This window comes from Camelus ferus, chromosome 7, assembly GCF_009834535.1.
Source record: "Camelus ferus isolate YT-003-E chromosome 7, BCGSAC_Cfer_1.0, whole genome shotgun sequence".
Classification (NCBI taxonomy): Eukaryota; Metazoa; Chordata; class Mammalia; order Artiodactyla; family Camelidae; genus Camelus; species Camelus ferus.
Window position 1 is genome coordinate 55,763,367 of NC_045702.1, and position 24,288 is coordinate 55,787,654.

General features: G+C 32.7%; 1 protein-coding gene across 4 annotated transcripts in view; it reads right to left on the reverse strand.

Annotated features, from left to right (window-relative positions):
* The window catches only part of PHF14 (PHD finger protein 14), a 139,350-nt gene that overhangs the window by 85,401 nt on the left and 29,661 nt on the right, over positions 1–24,288 (reverse strand). For all 4 annotated transcript variants that reach the window (XM_032483935.1, XM_032483936.1, XM_032483937.1 and 1 more), the window contains exons 8-14: positions 22,638–22,784; positions 21,719–21,989; positions 21,304–21,410; positions 20,068–20,163; positions 18,106–18,209; positions 15,982–16,113; positions 8,978–9,146 (exon numbers count right to left, since the gene is read on the reverse strand). In XM_032483935.1, the coding sequence (XP_032339826.1) occupies positions 8,978–9,146; positions 15,982–16,113; positions 18,106–18,209; positions 20,068–20,163; positions 21,304–21,410; positions 21,719–21,989; positions 22,638–22,784 (1,026 nt within the window). The remainder of the gene's footprint in view (positions 1–8,977; positions 9,147–15,981; positions 16,114–18,105; positions 18,210–20,067; positions 20,164–21,303; positions 21,411–21,718; positions 21,990–22,637; positions 22,785–24,288) is intronic.

The window sequence follows — 24,288 nt, forward strand, 5'->3', positions numbered from 1 at the left end:
CTAGATGACACAGAGTGTAAAGAAAACGAAAAGAAAATCTGAAAGCTTTCAAGTTACATTAAAGTTATTAGAAAATATGCCAAAAAGTACAAATATCAATTTTAAAGTAACTTCAAAAGGAACATGGGTAAGCTAATTTATATTTTCTTCAAAAGTAATTTCCTTGCCTAACAGCAAGTGAAAAGTTTCCACATAAAATATAACGCAGAGAAAATGTCTAAATAACAAGGTACTTAAACAGAAGAATCCTAGGTTCCCTTTATAGTAATTCTATAGTTTCACCAATGAAATATGATTAATGTACAAGGAGAAAGGGACTAATTCCCTGACAAACAATAAAGGGCTAAAAAAACCCAAAAAACCTCTTCTAAAGTACACTGGTTTCAGGTGCACAGCCATAGTGGAAAATGGAAAGAATGCCTTTGTGAAATACTCACTAAATACCTCCTGTGGTCGATAGCAGACACAGTGGTGAACAGGAAAGCTCCCCTCCAGTTGGAGTTCAGGCCCATGAGTCCATGAATATCAAATACCCCTGCCTACCCAAACTTAAAACAGTAATAGGGTAAAAAAGTATGCTATTGCTTAAAAGTTCATTTAATAAGAAAGCTTGTTTCTGTTACTATTAAACAACATTTTATCTTTGGGAAGTTACCATTATGAAGAAGTCAGTATGAAACTGGCTAAGTAAAACAATCAAATGTCACTTTGTAAACGAAGCAGAGAACTTTCAAAAAATAAAATCTTGAAAATAAGTCAATCTACAGTATGTATATTTGGTGGCTCACTTGTTGACAAGTGTCTCCTGGAATCACTCATACAATTTTTTTGGAAGAAGAATAATGATTATAATAAAGGTAATTGCCAGAAAGAGAAAAAGTAAAGATTACCAAAAAATGCGCTTTAAAAATAAAACAACAATAAAAACCCTAGAGTCTAACTACAAAGTATTACCATTTCCAGATTATTTGAATATCAGTGTGTATATTTTAACCCCCTCAGAAACAGTCTTAGGGATAAAAAATAAATACAACTGTGAAATCAAGAATGAGACTTTTACTTCTAAAAAAGATGGAAGATCATCTAATTTACTTTACAAATGAGGATACTGAGTGCAAACAAATTAAATTAAAGTACTTATTCAAGGCCACATAAAGGGTTATTGGCAAAATATGGACTAGAATTCAAATTTACCATGTGTTAGCCCCGGTACTTCCCACTACACTATGCTATCTTATAGGTTTTGATGCTACCTAAAACACTCAAGAATTTGATTTTGTACTATCTATCTTTTAAAGGGAATAATGCCACAAAGAAATTGTCCTAGAGAGGAAAATACCATTACATTTTAAATGGTTAGTTATTTTCTCAAGCATAATTTAAAAACATATCCATATACAAGATATTTCTAATTGAATAAATATAAGAAAGTTAGTTGTTAAAAAAATCTCTTAAATCCATCAATACACTAATGATCAGAATTTCCTTAACACAAGAATAATTTAAAGAGAAATGAGCTATCCTAAAAAATGTTCACTTATTTATGTGAAAAAATTAAATGGTTGAAATATTAAGTGACTTCTTGCTAAAGGTGCACTAACATTCATTAATCATCAATAACCTTAACTGATAAGTCAATCTATATTAACACTAAGTTATTAAGATTTGATCCAATTAACTTCTTTAAGATTTTACCAACTTATTAATGCAAGAGGCTGTTGCCATCAAGATACCTATCATAAAAATATGTTGTAAGGAAGACAGATCCAGGTGTTATACGATACCTAAGTGCGGTTCAAAATTTTTCCACTACATTTTATGTTAAAGGCTCCAATGTTTTTAGAAGTGTTCAGCTTGCTCTTACTTTCAAAATTTCAGCTTACATATACCAAGGCTTTGGGCAATGGAAAGTAAAGACCTCATCAGCCAGCAGAATACTTTCTTACTAGTATAAGCCAACTTGCAGTCTTCGTTGCTCATCTCAATCTTCCGTCTTTCTTTTTCTGTATCTACCTGCTATTTAATGTACCTCTCATATAGGTACTGTACCTTCTAGTTTATATTACATTATTTAAGGGCCAACTTTCTATCACCATAGTTCCTTGAGGGCTTAGACCATGTCTTGATTTTAGAGTTCTATTCAAAGCATCTATTGCCCAATGCCTTACATCATTAATTGCTCAATAGGTGTATATTGAAAAAAAGTAACCTGATCATGGTTCAAGAGTAGGACAAGGAGTCACAAAGACTAGAGAACATGGTAAGATCTGTATTCCCACGCAGCCAACTTATACTGCTTAACATAGAGAACTATTCACCTTAGGAATAAATATGACCAAAGCACTCATCCAAAAGATAATTACCTACAATTCTGATGACTAAAGATTCATGCTTCTATACATTATAAGCAAAAGTTTGTCTTAAAGTACTGCTTTCCCTTTATTGGACTCTGAAAGTTTATCCAAGAAGACCAAATAAATTAAAGATCAAACCACTGAGGCTGAGAGTTGTGTTGCATGAAACAGAAGTCAGGTCTAACTTCTAAGTGCTGTGAGATAAACTGGAAAATTAGCAAAATCAGAGGAGATGAAATAACTGAACTACTGGGATCTCTAAAGGTGTAAAAAACAAAACAATTAAGTCTTAAAACTAGAATACTATAAAATCATAAGAGTAGGTGATACTAGACAGTGAATGCACGATACAACAGTGAAACAGCAACCTACAAGGTCAACAGGATTACAAAGTCATTCTGGCTCAATGCCAGAGAAACAAACTGGAAAGGTAGAAGAAACAAGATACTATTTGAAACTAGTAGAAAGAAGAGTACTATAATAAAAATTCATAGTTGAAAGATTAGAGGCACATAATATTTTAAGAAGTTCAAGAAAAAAAATTTTAATCCAATATAGGAATCAAAGGAAAACACTATATATGAAGTACGGTGACTTTACATTTAAAGGTGGGCTAGATAAATACAGAGCTATAAAAAGGATTTCATGTAGAAGAAAAAAAGGCAATTTTCCCAGTACAAAAGAAGCTGAATTATATTATAATAAATGAGATTCTAGTCCCCAAAACTAAACCTTTTCATTCTTACAATAAATGAAAAAAATATTCCCACTTACTATTATTGGCTATCTATGCAAAAGTTAAAACTAGAGAAAACTGCTAGTTTTCTCCAGAATGTATAATTAGACAAATGAAAGTTATCATCTTATAAAATGGTATTATATACCATGTATACTGAATGTACAGATCCAATGCATAGGTCCAACCACTGAAACAAATTACATCAAGGTCAACCTTTGAAACATCTTGCAATGGATGGTATAAACTGTAGGAATTCTGAAGGAAAGAACTGCTTAATGGAATCAAAATAAAAGGGGCTCTCTTTGCCAAATTCTTTAATAAGAAAAGCCCTGTATTCATTTGTGTAGCTTCTATAAATAAGAGGAAGAGAGTCACCGAATTAACAAGGACATATCACCCATAAGAAGAACCTCTATTTTTTAAGGGGGGGGGGGGAAGGGAGGAAGGAAGAAGGCGAAAGAAATACGAGGGAGAGAAAAAACACCTGTGACCCACCCACAAATGAATGACACACATTGTGAGGGCTCAGCTGGATATTCAGCAAGCTAGAGAAGGAATTAGTTTCTCTCTTTTAAATACTGCTAAACCTATAAAAAGGCCAGGCTCACCCTCTACACTGAGGTTATGCTCTCGGTATTTTACAACTCTTCATGTCACCGTCTGTATTCACCCTGTCAGTGATTCACGTAACCATTTAATCAAGGATTTCGCGTGTGCCTTGCTCAATGCTCAGAGCCAGAAGAATATGGATGAAGAAGTCAGTCAGTCTTCAAAGAGGAAAGAGAAAGGGGAGGGGGGAAAGGAGTCTGGAATTGTCACTATTGAGGCACCCACCATGTGCCAAGTAAGCACTACATTAAGTACTTTTTAAACTACAGTTGGTTACTATGCTAGACTGTCTGTGGTCAATCTGGCACACACCTCCTCCACTATCACTACCAATGCCCTGCTTACTCTGCCTAGGGCTGGAAACCACATTTCCCATAGTTCCCTTCCCTGTATAGTTCCATGTTAGTAACCTCAGATTTGAAACAGGTAAGTAAAGCGAAGGCCATTTTTCTGAGGTCATGGGAGTCAGATGCTTGGCTCTTTCAGATACTGCAGCCTTGAATAACTTTCCATCAGCTCCCACTTCACAGCTTTGCCAACTTCCCCCAAAACTCTCATTTTCCACCCACTCAACAGTGCTGTTCAGCCTGAGATAGTCACCATCAAATTCTCTGATCTAATGTCAGCTTCCAACACTTGCTTGGTGCTTCAGGATAGATGTTTCACTGACAATTTCTCTTTATGTTCAGCAGAGCTCTTCCGACCTATGGCGACAGATTTCCTGACACCCATGCCCTCAGCTTTGCCAACAGTGGTATAAGGCCATAATCCTCCACTGAGTGACTTCTATTTTCTGACCAAACCCTTAGTCACTAAGCTGCTGGAAGCACAAAGAGCCTGTAATTCTAGCCCAAGAAGTGCCAGAAACAATTACTGGTAATCGTGTCTAGAATAAAGTAGTTACTGTATGAGCTCAGGAGCTAGCTAAATTTGATTCCTAGGTCTACCACTTAGAAGCTGTATGTCCTTAGATAGGTTACTTAAACTCTCTGCCTCAGTTTCTCATTTTATGGCAACGATATCGGTTAACTACTTCATAGAATAGCAATGACAACTGAATAAATATAAAATACCTAGTAAATAAATGGTAAAGGTTAAGTTAACATATGCTTTCCAACCGTTTTTCTTATTTAGACTTAGTGCTCCTATTTGTACCCAGTAAAAGAGAACAGTAGCTACTGATACACAGAAATACTGGAGATGGAACATTTGCAAGCCACTCTAAGACGATGATACCAAGTCTTATCTCTGGAGCAGGAAACAGTATGCGAAGAATTTTCTAAAACCAGATCATTCCTCTTTTATTTATTAATACTTGAATATCTCTATGTTTCTTGAACTATCTCCGTAATACCTTTCCTTTGACTCACTGATCATTTTTTCCTTATTTTTTGACAGATACAGCAATAAAAATGTCAGATAATCAGAGTCCAAAATATGCATCCTTATAATAAAGGTAGATTATAATGTCAATTGGGTTGGGGAAGGGGAATGTTGAGAGAAAAGCCAAAGCAGACTTTAATTATATTTTTGAATTTCTTACAACAAAAAGTATTCACATATGACTTTTATAGTTAAAACTTAGTTTAAAAATAATCCTAACATTCAGAATGATAAATTAAAAAAAAATGATGGTAACCTAACAATTAAATATGAGATAACATTAAAATATAAATCAGAGAGAATCTCCATGTTTGTATAGGAAAGGAATTTTCTGAAAACATAGTATTTTCATTCTTACACTTAGAAATAGCTCTTTTAAACTATTTTTTAAAAACTCTAAATCATTAGTGCTATAATTTTTTTTCAAGTAACTTTTCTGGCTAATGTTTTATCACTTTGGGGTAGAAAATAATCAGGAAAAAAAAGTAATACTGAGACTATTCATTTTGAAAAGAATCTATATCTTATTAAATCTACTGTCTCAAAATATGTTGTATTCCTTCAGATTTCTATAAATTCTTATTAAGGAAATCAGAGTAGAATGAAATAAAAAGTGATTGTCCTCGATATCCAAATAATAAAAATATAGTAAGGTCTGATGAAGTGTTCTATTCCCTATTGCACTCTTTGGCCATGATTAATGGAAACTGCCTGTCAGCAGGAAAAAGTGGATGCCATATTTCTAATAGCAGCTTTGTTTGGCACAAAGCAGGCACTGGAGCACAAAGATTGAGTCTTTGGGCTCATCTCTCTTAACACTGATCAAACCAAGTGAACAAATCAAAAAGATACTCGTTGCTTAATCAAAAAAGCTGAGGTGCTATAAGCCAAATGTTTTAGGTAGATTTGGAGTGACTAGTTAGGGAAGAAAGAAAAATAGGAAAGAAAATCACTATGTGCTTCTCTGTCTTCACTCTCAATACACAGCATACACTCTTTTTTCCCACAGCAGATTTCACAGTACTCAACTTGGAGGAAAAAAAGCAAACCAAAATTCAGAACAGCAAAATAAACACATACTGGTAGTTCACACATGTCCTTGCTATCAATGTACTTACTGATTTTCTGCTTCTAATGTTTTTCTTTCCTTTTTGTTTGATTTTTTTTAAAGGATCAATTTCCTAAATGTAAACTAACCTTCAAATATTTTATTAACTTCTACACTATTGCACTGTGATTGACAGAAGTGATGACAAGGCTCTTACACAGCTTGGAAAGAAAAACTGTTCACATTCAATTGAAAGTACAAAGAAAAGGAGTATTGAATGGAATATTTAATGTGAATGAACTGTTATGTGAGTTACTAAGTGACTCACTTTCCACAGGTAACACTATGTTGTGGAATTAAGTAGCCACTTAATTCAGGCTATCTGAGTTCAATTTCTACTCTTTTCACTATCTGTAAGATCACAGGTAAGTTAACCAAGCCTTCTATGCCTCAGTTTCATTTGAGTAATACAGGAGTTACAATAGTTAAATACTAACTTTTTTTTAAGGAGGAGTAGGGTAGAGGATTACTACAGTGTCTGGTATATAATCAATCCTCAGCAAATGTTAGATATTATTATTAAATCATCTTATATAAAAGAAAACTAATCCCCCACATCCTCTTCTAACTTAACTACCTTTGAAAAATGTAATGAAGTAAAATACACAAAGGTCAAGTAATAGGAAGAAATATAAAACAATAAAATGGCTAGATTCATCAGCAGTATAGATAAACAGAAGTTAAATTAACAGTAGCAACATACCAGGATTTACTCAAATATTCCAACATGTGAATCTCTTCCTTCCCCTTTTCATTCCCTTACTACCACTATGATGTTATTTTTTAAAATAAAGATATAAAGCATAAGAGTAACACCTAAGAAATCTGCTCGCCCAACCCCCTAATTCTAATTCATTTGCTTCTCTTCATTTTTTTTCTCATTCTCAAAAAGAGTGAGAAAGTAATAGAGGGTAAGGAAAACTTCAATAAAAATGGAACTTCAATCTAGAGTAGCCCTGATCATTTTATGTTTTTAATAGTTCTTGGAAAACTCCACAGAGACAGCCTTCAAAAAAAAAAAAAAAAAAAAAAAGAGAGAGAGAGAGAGAGAGAGATTAAAGTGCTATATACTTAATTATATAGTGAAGTCTGAATTTTTAAAAACAAAATTATTCTAATAGAACATCAATCCATATATTCCACAAAATGGATTGTTGAAACAAGAGGAAATCGTTCTAACTACCATGAAATAACTCAAAATTACTTTTCTAAAAATTGTGCTACCAATGTAATCCAAGGGAACATAACAAACTTAGCAGAAATGGAAAGTTATAGAACAAACGATCATTTTAACAGTCTTACTGAGTGATATATTATTCTGAAATGAGAAAGAGAAGTATTTCATGAATCCCCTATATCACAAAGATAAAATTTTCCTCAAAATTTTGAGCGAATAATATGACTATTGTGAAATGAAGTATAGTTTGATCAGTAGTGGCAAGAAAATAAAAACTTACAAAAGGAAAAATATTATTAGAAAGAATATAAGGATGGAATACCTCCAAATGTAATATATGTGCTAAAATAAAAAGTCTAAGTAGGAAGATACTAGGAACAACAATTAAAAAACTTGAAGGGAGAGAGAAATCAGTTATTTATTGTGAAAGGTTCTTGATTATGCAAACTAGTAGGCAGTATTAGGTTGGTAGAGCTCCCATGTAACTGGTAATAAATAGAAATGCTTTCTAGAAGAAATTCTTTAAACTCCTATCTCAAAGAATTTTCAATGAGAAACAGGCTAACTACCTGATAGAAAAGCTGAATAAGACTTGCATATACATTTCCTAGAAGAGGAAATACAACTGAGCAAAATATATAAGGAGACGCGATGCTCTAAGTCATCTACATACTGAGTGAAATGTGAAATAAAATGACTGTATACTATTTTACATGTATCACATTGAAAAGCATTAAAACTTTGGACAAAATAAGTGTGGGAACAAAAATAGCATTATTCACTGCTGGTATGTGTAAACTGGTATGAAAAACACTGGAATTACCTAGCAAAACTGAAAATGCAGATACCCTGTAACTAAGCAAATTCATCCCTTGCTATATACACTAACTCCTTGTTACAATGCTGCAGGAGACATTTAGAGAAACATTTTTTAAAGAGTTGCTTGTTAAAAAAAAAAAAAAGATGGAAACAAAACTGCCAAACTACAGAACAAAAGATAAATTAATAACTGTCTACTCTTTCAATAAAAAACTACACATTAGTGAAAATAAGTGAACTACATATACACACGTTAGTATGTATGAATCAAATCAGTATTATGTTGGTCAAAGTACTAAATAGCAGGGGAAAAAAGTCTGACTCCATTGATACAAAATTCAAAACCTGCAAAACTATGTATCATTTATGAATACATATATACATACATATATACATATAAAAAGAGGAAGAAAAGAGAATGAGAAATATAAAGTTGAGAAAGGAGGTGACCTCTGGGGTAGATGGATGGGGAAGTAAGTACTGAGGGATTCGCGGGGGACTTCAAAGGCTTTTGTTCTAATTTTGAAGTGGGTTTGTGGATACAATAGGTCTTCATTATTATTATGTTTAATGTTGACTATATAAAGTATAAATTCTCATGTATGACTTATATTTCATAATATAAAACAATAAAGTCTTAAGAATAACCAATAGCAATATACATGTTTCTTTCATTGGCTACTTGTACACGTTTACCCTTGTCCTTCTCACCTCTTCTTTTTTTTCTCCACCTCTTAAATTGTGGCCTCAGAATTTGCGATGGTTACAATAATTAGAGAATAAATTACCGTGTTTCTTATTGGAATCTTCTTGGGTTCTGGAGGCATATCCTGTGGAACAAATTTCACTGGTTCCTTAATCTGCCTCCTTGATCGTTTGGTCCCATCTGGTAAGGTTTCCATGGCCATGTCTGCTTCCATGTCACTGCTCCCTGCTTGGTCACATTCTGAACACTGCCTACATAAAGAAAAAAATGTAAGTCCATATGTTTATTTTTACCTTCTAGCATTAGCTATGGTTTTCATAAATTCAAAATTCAGGTATATATTTAGAACATACAAAAATATACACAGGCACAGCAAAAAAAAATGTGACAATGAATATATGCATGTTCATGTATAACTGAAAAATTGTGCTCTACGCCAGAATTTGACACAACATTGTAAAGTGACTATAACTCAATAAAAAAATGTTTAAAAAAAATATACACAGGTACATGTAACCATAAGGTATACAAAGACTGTATATAAAGAAAAGCACATACATTCTTGTAAGAATGACAATAAATAATGTATAAAGCAATTCCATGTATCCCTTATAAATATCATAAGAACACATGCAATAGTGCAACATGTTGAAATGAACCAACATAAGAGGTTCAGCACTGATTAAAAAAATAGCTTCCCTTTGGAAATCATGATTTTTCCTTAACTGACATACACCATGACACCAGAAAACCAAAGGCATTTATTGACCCTGACTCTACTCCTCGTCATAGCAGTATCTTTTACTCTTAGTCAATGGCAAGCTGTGCCGAATATACCAAGAACATTCTCTAGAAACAGACTCCAAGAAGTGTTGAAAAAAATAGACTCATTTTAGTTGGTGGCCCATACTACTTATAAAAGAAAAAAAAGGAAATTTATGAAAAGAATGTATTAAAGCAGCATTTTTTAAAACATGGGCTGGGTGGGGGGTGGGGCAGAACAGGAAGCAAAAGGAATCTGAGTCTCCACCTAGAAAACAATTGCACTAGCAGAATCTGCCTGACAGCTATTTTGGAACTCTGGAGTCTACTGAAGACTTACAACGTTCAGGGAAAGGCTTGCATACGTAAACTACAGTTTATTTTGGTCAATTACATCTTTTAGCATAGTAGCAATTACTTAAACCCCATCTTAAACCACATGGCAGGCAGCTTTGCACATCTTCCTGCAGCAGCTTGACACAGCTTTTAGGAGCCAGGGTCGGCAAAATGAACCCTGTCCTCCAAACAACAGGGTTCTGTGCTCTGATCACTGCTGCTTCTGATCACTGATGGCAAACAAAGAGGTGGGTGACACCTCTTATTATTACAAGCCCCTCCCCCTTGGTCTGAAGTGACTTCCAAGACTTAAAAGACTGGCACCTTTTATCCCCTCCCTTCATTTTTCTCTTTTTTCCCTTTTGGGAACCAGACATTAAAAACTAGGATACTCAAAATAAAGTACACACACTGGAAAAAAAAAATTAAATGACCACACTTGACCAGCCAAAGGCTCAGAAAAGACTTAAGAAGATCATTATGTTTATACTCTGGGTCGTTCCTTAACACAAAGACAGCCTACTATATAAAAACAAACAAACAAACAAAAAACCCGAAACACCACAAACCCTGAGGATGGAGGAGAATCTCATTTTCAGAGTTAACACATTATTAAATTCAAATGTACAGCTTTTGACCAAAAAAAAAAAAAAACCACAAGGCATACAATGACACAGGAAAGTACAGACCATTTAATGGAAAAAAATGGTTATAATACATAAAATTATATTTGACATTTAGTTTACATATGTGTTTATACCAGTACCCTTGAATGCAACTTATGATTCTCTCATAAAGTATTTTTGAAGACCGCTTATCATTTCAATTCATGCCCCATCAAAATTTATACCTTTTGCTCGTTAGTACAGCAAACTTAACATCAAACGAATATTTATGTTTTTAAAGTAACAGCTTTAAATTTTGAACTCCAGTAACAGAATTATATATATATGTCATGTGTTGCTAATACAAATACATTAATTGCTAACATGCAAATAAAATTTAAGGCATTAATTTTAATATCTTAAAATTCCCATTTATTTAAGCAAAAATATTAAGCAAAAATTTTAACACTAAAAACAATGACCAGTAAGAGAAAAACAAAGAACCTAATTATCACGTTATTTAAAAAATTTTACATATCTTTTGCTAAAACCAAGCACTTTATTCCTTGGATTCAAAATAAAAACATAAATAAAATGTAATACGGGCATCTTTTGTTTTACTGTGCTTCACAGATACTGCATTTTTTACAAATTGAAGATTTATGGTAAGCCTGCATCTAGCCAAGTCTACTGATGCTATTTTTCCAACAGCATTTGCTCACTTAGTATCTCAGTGTCACACTTTGGTAATTCTTGACATATTTCAAACTTTTTCAGCATTATTGTACTTTTTGTGGTGATCCGTGATCAGTGATCTTTGATGTTATTATTGTAATTGTTCTGGGGTGCCACGAACTGCACCCATATAAGATGGCAAACTTAATTAGTAAATGTGTGTATTCTGACTGCTCCACTGACTCTCCATTCCCATATCTCTCTCTCTCTCCTTGGGCCTCCTTATTCCCTGAGAAAAAAACAATGTTAAAATTAGGCCAATTAATTACCCTACAAAGGCCTGAAGTTCAAAGGTTTAAGTGAAAGGAAGAATCATACATCTCTCCCTTTAAATCAAAAGCTAGAAATGATTAAGCTTAGCGGAAGACAAATCCAGAGTCAAAACAGGCCAAAAGCTAGGCATTTTAGGCCAGTTAGCCAAGTTGTGAGTTCCTGAAGGAAATTAAAAGTGCTACTTCTGTGAACACAAAAATGATAAGGAAGTTATTGCCTTACTGCTGATATGGAGAACATTTTAGTGGTCTGGGTAGAAGATAAAACCACCCACAACATTCTTTTAAGCCAAAATTGAATCCAGAACAAAGCCCTAACTCTTCAATTCTGTGACAGCTGAGAGAGGTCAGGAAGTGACAGAAGCAAAGTCTGAAGCTAGCAGAGGTTGGTTCATGAGATTTGAAAAAAGAAGCATCTCCAAAACATCACAGTGCAAGGTAAAGCAGCAAGTGCTGATGCAGAAGCTACAGCAAGCTACACAAAGATCTAGCTAGAACAATTAATCTAAACAACAAATTTTCAACGTAGATCAAAGAAGATGCCACCTAGGACTTTCATAGCTAGAGAGGAGAAGTCAATGACTGGCTTCAGTGCTTCAAAGGATAGGCTGATTCTCTTGTTAGGAGCTAATGCAGTTGGTGATTTCAAGTTGAAGGCAATGCTCAATTACCATTTTGGAAATCCTAGGACTCTCAAGAATTATGCTAAATCTACTTTGCCCATACTTTATAAAGGTAACAACAAATCAGTGGATGACTACACATCTGTTTACAACATGAATATTTTAAGCCCATCACTGCTCAGAAAAAAGAGTCCACTACTCAGAAAAAAAGATTCCTTTCAAAATATTACTGCTTGTTGGCTATGCACCTGGTCACCCAAGAGCTCAGGTATATTAGAATGAGATTAATGTTATTTTCATGCCTGCTAACACAATGCAGCCCAGGATCAAGGAGTAATTTCTACTTTCAAGCCTGTTATTTAAGAAACACATTTCGTAAAGCTAGAGCTTCCATAGATAGTAATTTCTCTGATGAATCTGAGCAAAATAAATTTAAAACCTTCTGGAAAGTATTCACTATTCTAGATTCCATTAAGAAGACTCATGATTCATGGAAAGAAGTCAAAATATCAACTTTAACAGGAGTCTGGAAGAAGCTAATTCTAACACTTATGGATGACTTTAAGGGGCTCAAAACTTCAGTGAAGGAAGCAACTGCAGATGTAGTAGAAACAGCAAGAGAACAAGAATTAGAAGTGGAGCCTGAAGATGTAACTGAATTGCTGCAATCTCACAATACAACTTTAATGGATGAGTTACTTCTTATGGATAAGCACAGAGAATGGTTTCTTGAGATAGAATCTACTCCTGGTAAAGATGCTGTGAGGACTGCTGAAATGACAACAAAGGACTTAGAGTATTACATAAACTTAATTGATAAAGAAGTACAGGGTTTGAAAGGATTGACTCCAATTTTGAAAGAAGTTCTACTATTGTGAAAATGCTATTACACTACATTGTGTGGTACGGAGAAATCTTCGTGAAAGGAAGAGTCAATCATGTAGCCAATTTAACTGTTGTCTTATTTAATAGAAACTGCCAGAGCCACCTCAACCTTCAGTAACCACCATCCTGATGAGTCAGCAGCCATTAACATGAGGTAAGATCCTTAATTTTAGGGTACTTAATGTTTCCATCACCCATCTGATTAGAACATGTCTTGCATTTTCTAATTATTTAAAGAATATTGTGAAGAGTATTACTTGACAGAGAACTGAGTAATATTTATTATATCCTTATATTCTCTGAATGTACTTCCTGTTTTTTCTTTTAAGATGTAAAGAAAATAAGTAGCACAAATCCTTCTATGAAGAATTTACAGGTGTTTCTCTTTTTCCTCCTTTTTGTGTTGATAATTTGTCCTCTCCTTCTCCCATTTACCTTTTTTGTTAATTGAGATATAATTGGTATATAACATTGTATTCATTTTAGGTATACAACATAATGATTTGATATCTTTATATATCAATATATATCTTGATATATTGTGAAATAATTACCAGAGTAAGTTTAGTTGACACCCATCATCACACATAATTATAAATATTTTTAAAAACTTTTTGTTATGAGAACTTTTGTGATCTACTCTCTTAGCAACTTTTGAATATCTAATACAGTGTTGCTAACTAGAGTCCCCACACTGTACATTACATCTCAGGCTTGCATAGCATAAAGACAGCAAAAGCAAAAACAGGTAACATTCAGAAAAGCATACCAGTGGGCTCTGTAGAAATTTAAGCCAAAAACCAGGGCCCAGTCATGAGATAAGGGTCCAGTAACAGGATCTCCTTCCCTAAGAAAAAGACTGAGAACTAAGTAGAGAGTAAAGCAGAAATTAAGCAGTGGTGTGCTATCAAGTATCTGATACTTGGCTCTCTATGGGAAAAGATCTTAATTTGTAGTGTTTGCCAATTTCTATGGTATGAATACTCCTCATCATGGTCAATTTCAAGCTATTAACGTGGCATTAGAGAACTGTACAAAATGGGGAAAAGATGTAGTAGAACACCATTACACAGTTTTTCAACCCCAGATATACAACAGATGAAGAGCATAGACAATAGTAAAATACTTGTGATGTGGAATTTTTTTAGTATTTATTATCTTTAATATAACTTCAAAAATAAACTGAAAATGTTAAAAAGCAAAAAGTGAAACTGCCTCCCGCATGTGAGAGACACTAAAGAAAAAATATTCTCCAAAATTAATACATTCAATTAATTGCTTAGCAAAAGTAAGCTGATTTTAGAGATCAAAAGAAATCTGAAAACCAGAAAATAGAGGATACTGAAGACTTCACTTTACTATATTAGCTTCCTTTGCTTTAAAAAGTTGCAACCAATATACAGAAACAATAAGCAGTTTAGGTCCTCTGGAGAGGCTTTCACTAAAACATCCTTAGTTATGCGCCTTCACCTGAAGTTCTTCTGGAAAACCTTACACACTGGAAAGCAGAGCTCTGCAAGCAGTAGTATTAGACAAATTCATAACCTTATTTAAGAAGAGAATGACAGAATGCCGCGACCCTGGAGACCACCAAACTGACTCTGGATATAGAAACCCATGTAGGATGGGTTTATTAACACTGCCAGCATTCTATTAAGCAACAGCAGTTTCTCTTAAATTCTGATTTCAAAAGCACATAAACATCAAAAGAAATATATGCTACTATATTTGAAAACAGGAGACCAGTATGACTTTCTCAAGACAAACTAATAAAAAAAAAAAAAAAGAAAAGAAAAGAAAAGAAAAAGCAATCCTGTGAAAATGGTGAAAGAATGTAAGCTTCCCAATAAAATGAATGGAGGTAACTTTCCGAAACAAAATGATGAGGTTGGAAAACATGCTTTAATGTGTTTGAGGAACACACACAACTTTTTGTATAGATTACCATTTAAGAATCTGAGGTTCATTCTTTTCTGAAACTAGAATCTGTATAAAATTTGTATGAAAAGAACAGTCATATTCATTCCAAAGTTTTCTATGGCCTACATTCTTCCTATATAGAATCAGTCTACTAAAATCCGAACATCTGTCTCTCCTTTGGGCTAAAATTAAGGAAAGGATATAACTTAATAAATATCATAAGCTTTTATCAAACATCTGTAGTGATTCATATGCCTAAGTTAATAAAAAATACAATTCAGAAACATGTCAAATGATTTGCGAAGAATGGTTGGTTTAAATATATAACTAGCATGAATGACAACAAAACTAAAGGCTTCAGTGACACTAATTAAGAAATAAAATACCAAATTACAAATAAAAGCATGAATATACAGGCAAATTCTTGATAAATTCATTCCATTTCAAAACAAAAATAAAGCACATGGAAAAGTTTCATAATAAAGCAAAAGAAAATCATAATCATAACTAGACAGAAGTCCTGCCTTAAGAAGCCATTGCTAAGAGACCAAAATAGCCTCAATTAACTTAAAATCCATTTCTCAAAAAAAGGTACAGTTTTATTCATATAATACTATAATTATTTATGTCTGAAGTCTTCTCACCACACACAAAAGAAAATGGTAACTATATGAGGTGATGGATATGCTCATTAGATTGATTGTGGGGTTTATTTCATAATGCATAACTATGCATAATTAAATAACTCAAATCATTAAGTTGTAAACCTTAAGTATATACACAATATTTAATTGTCAATTGTATCTCAGTAAAGCCAGAAAAAATTTATAAAAATATCAATAAAAATGTGCTAAAAACTTCATTATGAAGCAATATAACACCATTTTTATACTGTTGAAACTAAGAGCAAACCAGTTCTAACATCTAAATCCTTTCCATTTTACTTACCAATAACTGTTTTTGGTCTTTCTTGGCATTCTTGTAAGAGGAGGGTCCAGACATCCAAGATGGTAATGGAGTTTACAGGTATCACACAATAAAAGAAGATGCTGATCATGGTTCTTCTTACAAATTCCACAACTTTGAATAAAGGCAGTAAATAGGATTAGAATAATAATTACCATAGAGAAAAAGCTAATTTATAGCATATTTTTTTAAACTTCAAAAATTTCACCTTGATTAACTTAATATTTCTTTTACTAAAATTTTTTCACATAGCATCTCTTTTTATAATGTTGATAACTATTAGTTATAAATACTTTTGAGAATATAGAAAATAGGTTGGATGGTTCTAGTATAAATTTAAATATTGCTAGAGTCAAACCTTTCAGAGAAAGGCATATGTAATACATGTATTCTAACATCATCTTTTCTTAATGTTAATTATCATTTAAAAGGCCATTTAACTTTAGACCACTTTTTCTCTAGAAACATAAATTACTAAACAAAAGAATTTTTCAATTTTCTACCTCTCTAGAACTACAAAAGAAGTTACTTTACAAACAAAATTCAGTTTATTTTCTACCATTAATTATAAACCTTTTAAAGAGCCTTTAACATGTAAATAAGCCACCTACATAAATATGTCTCTTTACAAAATCAGACTTTGAGTTTTAGAAATAGACAATTGATATTTATTGTAAAGAATGGGAAGTTTTACTACTGTTGTTACTATTATTTTGGATTTTTGTTTGTTTTTAAGGAATCTAACTTTTCTTCAGCAAAATGGCAACTCAGCTACTCCTGAGAGCACAAACACCATGACTTGAAAGTCTGGGATTTATTTATACTGGGAATGTGAAGAGTGAGGAGAAAGTTGTTCAGAACCTAAAAGAACCATCCATGTACTGAAACAGCAAAGATGTTCGAAGTTTTAAATAATCCTAGGAAAAAAGATCATACACATATATAACAACAATGACAATAATGACCAGTACTTGTCCTCAAAGTGGTTCCAAGTAAAAAATGAAAATCACTTAAACTGTATTCTGAAACAAAAACGAGCCATACTGATAAGAAGTCAGAAGCACCATGCTATGCCTGATGGTTCCAAATGAACCAATTTCATTTCGAAAAGCTGGACTGAGACCCTGCTATTTTTCACACAGTACACAAAGACACTAGTGAGCTCTTCCCACATTTCATGGAAGTTATTTGCTGTTACCTAAGGAGGGAGCCTCCAATCAAGAACAGAACGTAACTCTACAGACTGCTATTGTTGCTATTGCCCCTATTTCCGAGAAAGGAAGAGGTTGTGAGGGGAATATTTATGAATTTACACAAGCACATATTCGTGTGTATGTGAATAGATACATTTGCATGTGTATGCATATATACACACATGCACGTACACAAACATACTAGCATCTTCTAAACTTTTCTCACTTAATATCCTCGGTCACATAAAAAAAGTACGATTCAAACCTATTTACTTATGGAACACAGTCTTAATAACTATGTAAAATTATTAAAATAGTAAACATTGTCAAACACTGAGCCAAAAAAATAAAGAACAAAAATATCTGGGGAAATGAAATTATTACAACTGAGCATAAAGAGAAAAAAAATGTAGAGAGATTCAAATCCAGAACTTATCTTTATTATCTACCACGGTGCAAAGGCAGTAATTCAGACTGTATTATGATACCTACCACTACCTAAAAACACATATAAAACTAAAACTCCTTCAAGTAAAACAAAACATAAATGCCCATTCATATAATATTTTTTAAAATTATTTAAGAAAATAATTATCTACATTATGTAAAGTTACTTTTCAATTCTCCAAAGAGGACTGTTTATTTCCACAGAGCTTAGGCACATATATCCCCAGTTACTCAAAGGATACAAAAAGTGATTTATCTTATCATTAAAAGAGGAACAAAAATCTCTTCTATCATTCAATCTGGAAAGTATTTTTGATGAAGATACTAATAAAATGAACTTCACATGCATTTAACTTAAATTTCAGTATAAACATAATTCATTCTCAAATATCTGAAGCATCTTGTTACTAAAAAAGCATCAGTTTAAAAATATACAATAGTAATCTGTCATAATTTCATTACTTGCCTATAAAGCACTGCTGGAAGAGTAGATGTCTTTTGTGTGCCTCCTTCTTTTTTACTTGGTTTTCTCTCCTTGGGTGCTCGCAAAATTGCCGGTATGTTCAACTTCTATTGATTTGCACAAACGCAGTTGATTTTGTTTTAAAGAAAAAAAATATAAAGCAATGTTTTCCTCCATACGCCACTCAAGTCAACTAACATGCTAGGATTGTGAGGGAGAAATGTTTTACCAGCTTTTACACTGGCAAAAAGGATTAAAATGAGCTTTTGTCTCACAGTTACTATCATTACAAGCCTATAATTACATACTTTCATCAATTTTCAGTGGAACACTAAAACATTAAGAAAATTAAACTTCCACCTTAGTTTTAAAAATGAAAGACAAGGACAAGAATTTAGGAACTTAAAAAAAATAGTACACTTGACAAAAAGAATATTGAGGCCGTTTATTTTCCTCAATATTCCAGCTACACTGGTGCTCCATAGGTTAATTAGAAAAATTATCTTATTGGACCAAACTCTCCACAAAGCAAATTAGATTCTCTTTGGGTTTCTACTAATCTGTAGTACGCTGGCTTCTCAGACAGCAACCATCCATCAAAGTCATTTCTCAGTGGCCCAGTGGGCCAGCATCTGTTCAACCAACCGGAAAAAAAGTGTCCTGCAAGCAGTACAAATGAATTCTACTTCTGCTGTGCATTTTACATTTGCACGAGAAAATGTGTGGAGCTTCCGTTACAAGTCATTTAATAAATGAAAATGTCCTTTTATAGTAGATAATGTTTTATACTTAATAGGAGATTCTTATGAGACAAACTTGCAAATTAAGTCAACAGATAATGCTAGGTTGGCAAATAAACTAATAATAGGCTTGCATTCAATATTAACTTCTCTAAATATAAAATGTAAAACACCATAATCTTCCAAAAATTCATCAACAAACTATCAATAGAAACAAACGTCAATTCTCCATAGGTGACTACTCATTCTCACCTTTTATACTGTTATTCTTTAATATTATTCTTTATAAGCCACATACACCCTGTTCACAAAAAGAAGCACCTTCAAATCAAGCATGGCACAATACATATCACTATGTATCACTCCTGAAAATAATGTGTACACAAACTGTATGATGAATTTGACCCTATATAAACCTTTAAAGCAAGTACAATGAAAAACACCTATTCTTTAAAAAGCTTCCTTCACAAATAAAACTATTTTCATAGGAAAGGACTACAGTGAGTCTTCATCATCCTTAAAAAATATAACTGAAATTATTTAGATGAATGCTTAATTTATGCATTATATACACAGTAATAAAAAAAAGCATTCAAAGAATTTCATTTGGCATTGATTCTTCTTTTCAACACTAAGAGCTTTTAATAGCCTAAAAATGTTCAAGGATAAAGTAATTATTTTTCATAACTACAATAATAGCTACTGAAGGGAAAAAACTACACTTTAACATTAAAGTTTCAAATGCCATTTTTTATATAGCTAAAAACCTAATCAATATGAAAATGAATCTTTCCAGTCTGCCTTTTAAATTTTACACTCCCTACCCACCTCCGCCAAAATGAACTAAATACAGCACAAGAACAAGACCGAAGAAATGTGGCAAGGAATCTAAAACTGCTACATTAGAGGAAAGAAGAATATGGTAGGAGTAACTCATGCTTCAAATCTTAGCTTCACCACAAATGACAGGTCAATCAGAGCAAATCAAAAAATTTTGCAAACAAGATAGCTGTTAAAATAACCAAATTAAGCTACAGGTTCTAGGTAGGCAGCTTCTAAAGCTCTAGATACATTTCAGGTAAGAATTCATTATCCCAGAGGATTAGCTGGGCCTAACCAAATAGAATTCTTCAGTTAGGGGAGTGACAGTTGTATTAGAGATCTGATCTTTGAAATCATATAGAGAACAGGAAGAGAAGGAAAAAGCAATCGGAAAGACACTAACCTGCCCTGTGATTCTGCCTAGTAAGGCCCATATTCCTTGTCCTTCATTTCGAAGTTTTCCGTTCAGGTTTTGTAGTTCCTCTAAAGATTCACATAGCTACAATGTAAATAATTCAGGTAAGTAAACCATTAAAATATGTAGTAAAATATGTGAAAATGTAATTTATAAATAAATATTCAAGTTTATCTATATTTATAATCCATAAGTGTAACACATTCAAGTCACAATACACTGAAGGATGAGGCTCTCTAGTTATTTAAAAGCAGCACCAACAAAATGGAAGCATTTTGTTTTATGTTAGCATTTTTACTAATGATAATAATGACACCTACATTTATATATTCTGTTATAGTTTACTAAATAATTTCACACACATTTCTACTAATTAATCCTTATGAGTCTATCAGGACGCACCCCCATCATTTTCCCAATGAGAAAACTAAGCATCACAAGGTTTTCATGGCTTCGCCAAAATCATAAAACGAGCAAGAATCCCAAGTCCTCTGAATCATATACCAGTACTTTTTTCACTAAAGCATGGCTAATTACTGGAAATTTACTTCCTACTAATTTTTTATTACTTAAAATATTATCTAACAGTAAGTCAATCCTGGTTTTATAAGCTTATATTACTTATTACCTAATACTTAGTCACAACTTGCTTTTATATATTTCTTTTTTTTTAATCTTCCTTACCTTTAGAATGAAGAAGTAGAATTAAAATTTAAACTGGGAGGTTTTAATCAAAAGTAACACTATAAAACAATTCAAGAAAAAAACAGTAATTCCAGAACAAGTTTCTAAGTGTTCTACAACCGACAAAGAGAAGTTCCATAGTACAGTGCTTAGGAATAAGGAACAGAGTCAGACTGCTGGGCCTTAAACCTAACTTTTTGACTTGACTACCTATGCAAGCCTGGGCAATTTACTTCCCCTGTTTACAACTCAGCTTACTCTCCTGAAAATGGGAGCAATAATCATAAACCAAATTATATAGCTGAAGTGAGAATTAAATGATTTAATATAAGCAAAAATGCTCAAAACTGTGCCTGGTACATAGAAAGTACTCAGTGTGTTAGTGATGGTAATGAAAATTATGAGGTGCCGGAGTTGTAAGCAATTTGTAAAAATTTCAGAGGAATTTCAAAATGAGACAAATAGAAATGCTATAAAATCACAAAAGAAATTATCAATAAGATGTAACATATTACGTTGTTTGTTTCATAGCCAACATACCTTATTATATTCCACATGAAGCTTTTCTTGTTCATTCTCCAATTTATCCTTTATATTCTTTTGTTCAGCCATATTTTCCTGAATTTGAATCATGCGCATATTTCTCTCTATTTAAATGAAATATCCAATTTTACTTTGGTAGAAAATAAAAGCTTATATATAAAATACACAAAGAAGCTAGCCATAGAGATGATCACATGCTTATAAACCTACATTATTTAAAACACTTAACTCTATTCATAAATATATGAACTTAGCATTTTACAACCCACAACTTACTAGGAAAATAAACATAGTTTTTACTTGATTTACGCAGCATGGTAAGTAAATTTCTAAAAGTTGACAGCATATCAAATATTTTCATCAGCAGATCGTTCTCATTAAAAATATGCATATTATCAGTGTCTATACTGACCAAAATAATAATTCACAAAATCAGCAGTGAGGGCAGGTTGCTTATGCTTTCTCCTTCCATCCACACTAGAACTAGTATCTGAATTGTCCACTGGAAATATATCTGTACTGATCCCCATTAGCTCTGCTTTCCGCATCAGTTTACGAATGGCTGAAGCACTGCTAGTGAGTGGTCTGGGCAATTTTTCCCTTGGAACCCAGGCCTGGGGTCTGGTGGATCGAGCTAGTTCTGCTTTGGCACGATATTGTTGAAGTCGGGCATTGATCCTTGCCTATAAAAGAAATGTATACAAATTTTAAAAGATGTTAAAATAGAACATACTCCCTATGATTTTTACTTCCATACTTAGAAAAAGTAAAGATAACCAGAAATTCCTGTATCAAGGCAAATTACATCCACCCACTGTCCTTAAAGCATACTGTATAATCCTTGGGTTACAATAAACTAGGTCTATCCCTAGCAATGACTGTCCCAGTCTATGATCAGAGTTGTCAAAAATTAACATGATTAAGTGGAAGTTTCTCTTCTCAACTAGTCTGCACTAATATTCATAAATTTACTTAATTTACATTAAAATATATTTTAAATGATGGGCAAACTAATCAAATCACTTGCATAAATGAACATTAGAACAGATTGAAAAAAGATGAGGCCAACATATTGCACTGATAGAATAATTTCCTCTAAGTTACACTCTTCAATATGTTGGGAACATTTTACAAATGGCTGCTCTGTTGACTAGGTGGTGAATAATGTACTCAGCCACAAACTGTACTCACCATTTACCTTAAAGACAATGCACTTCCCGGGAAACTAACCAAATTTCATAATTATACTTCACATGCCATTGGCAAATACACGTGAGATCTGAAATCTATAACCTTGAAAGAAAACACGAGTTTTGGCATGAATCCCGTACCTGTGCTTCTGGTGATAGTTGCTTTTCTCTTTCTTGTAAAGACATTTTACAATAGGACTGTAGAGCCAAGTAGTTTTTCCTCTTCCACTTTCTGTCTAACCTATCCGCATGTTGCTTACAATAAGCAAAAAATGGATCTGCTATATCCTATATCAAAAAACGGGAGGGGGGGAAGTAAACATTTTTACTCCAAAAGGTTATAAAAAAAAATCTAACCATAAGAGATATTATTTCCTTTCTAAAAAATCTCCTATGGTGTTGGTTATTCCTAAAATAAATCACAAAAGTAATTTTTATACATAATGATTAAAAACTGCTGCTTTAGAAACTTAACACTGTATATGAACTTCAAATTAACAATTTTTTTCTTTAAAAGGCCTTGTGGATTTAAAAATACTGAAATCAAATCTTAGGTATAATATAGTTATACTTGTTACCTAAAGAAATAACCACTGTTTAAAACTTACAGGATTTTAACAATCTTAAGTAGAAATCATCATTAAATATTAAAGTTATTCATGTATACACAGATTAATATTACAAAACAACAATATATCCAGAAAATACAGAACCAGCCAACACAGGTAAGTGGGACATTTCTAACAGACTAGCAATGTACAGACAGATTCAACTCGGGACAAATTTTACCAGATTATCTTTTTTATTTGTTTCCTGTCTTTGAAATAAATGGAATAAGATAAAAGCAACATAATAAACATATTTTTACATGACACTGAAAGATACCCAATAAAAGAAAGAATATAATAAGAGAGGCTTAGATATTACCATAAACCAATCCCAAATATACAGTAAGAAATACGGAACACTCAATTACCTGGCTATATAAAGAGCTTAAAGAATCAACAAAACTTGGTCTCAGGACTCAACAGTACTAAAAAACTCAAGTTTCCAAAGATCTTATAAGTTATGTTTATAGATAAGTCACACCATACTGAAAGTTAAAAGAGAAATTTTTATATTCATTATTTTACAATAATAAGCTCACTCACTACATGTTAACAAAAAACATTTTTATGACAAATACTATAATTTACACACAAAAAAAGTAGTGAGAAAATGGCACTGTTTTACATTTCTTTCTGCAAATCTCTTTAATATCTAAATAGCTGACATAAAAGAAGATAGCTGGATTCTCAAAACTGTTTCCACATTCAAATGTATATTGTTATGTTATATAATCTCCAGAAATCTCCACTATTACTTGTGAGAAAATTAAGAGTAAAACAAGTATATACGATTTCACATTGTTATGAAGACAGTTTTAACATCACAGACTCCTTGAAAGAATATTAAGGAGTTCCCAAAACACACTTTGAAAACAACTGATTGCTTAATCTAAAGCCAATTAACCCATTAGGAAAATTACAGAATTTAAAATAATTGTAAAGAGATGGAAATGCAGATACTCAAGACAGGACAATGATTTTATTTAAAGAGTAACAGAGCAAGGTTATTACTCAAATATAATCTCAGATTCTCATTTTAATATGCTGACATAATAATGCTTTAAAACACCCTGAATTATGTTTAATTTTCTCTATCAGATTTCACTATAAAAAATTTAACATTTGCAAATGTCTGACTAGCTTTAAGACTGAAAAAACTCACATATACTGTTTATTCTTAAAGT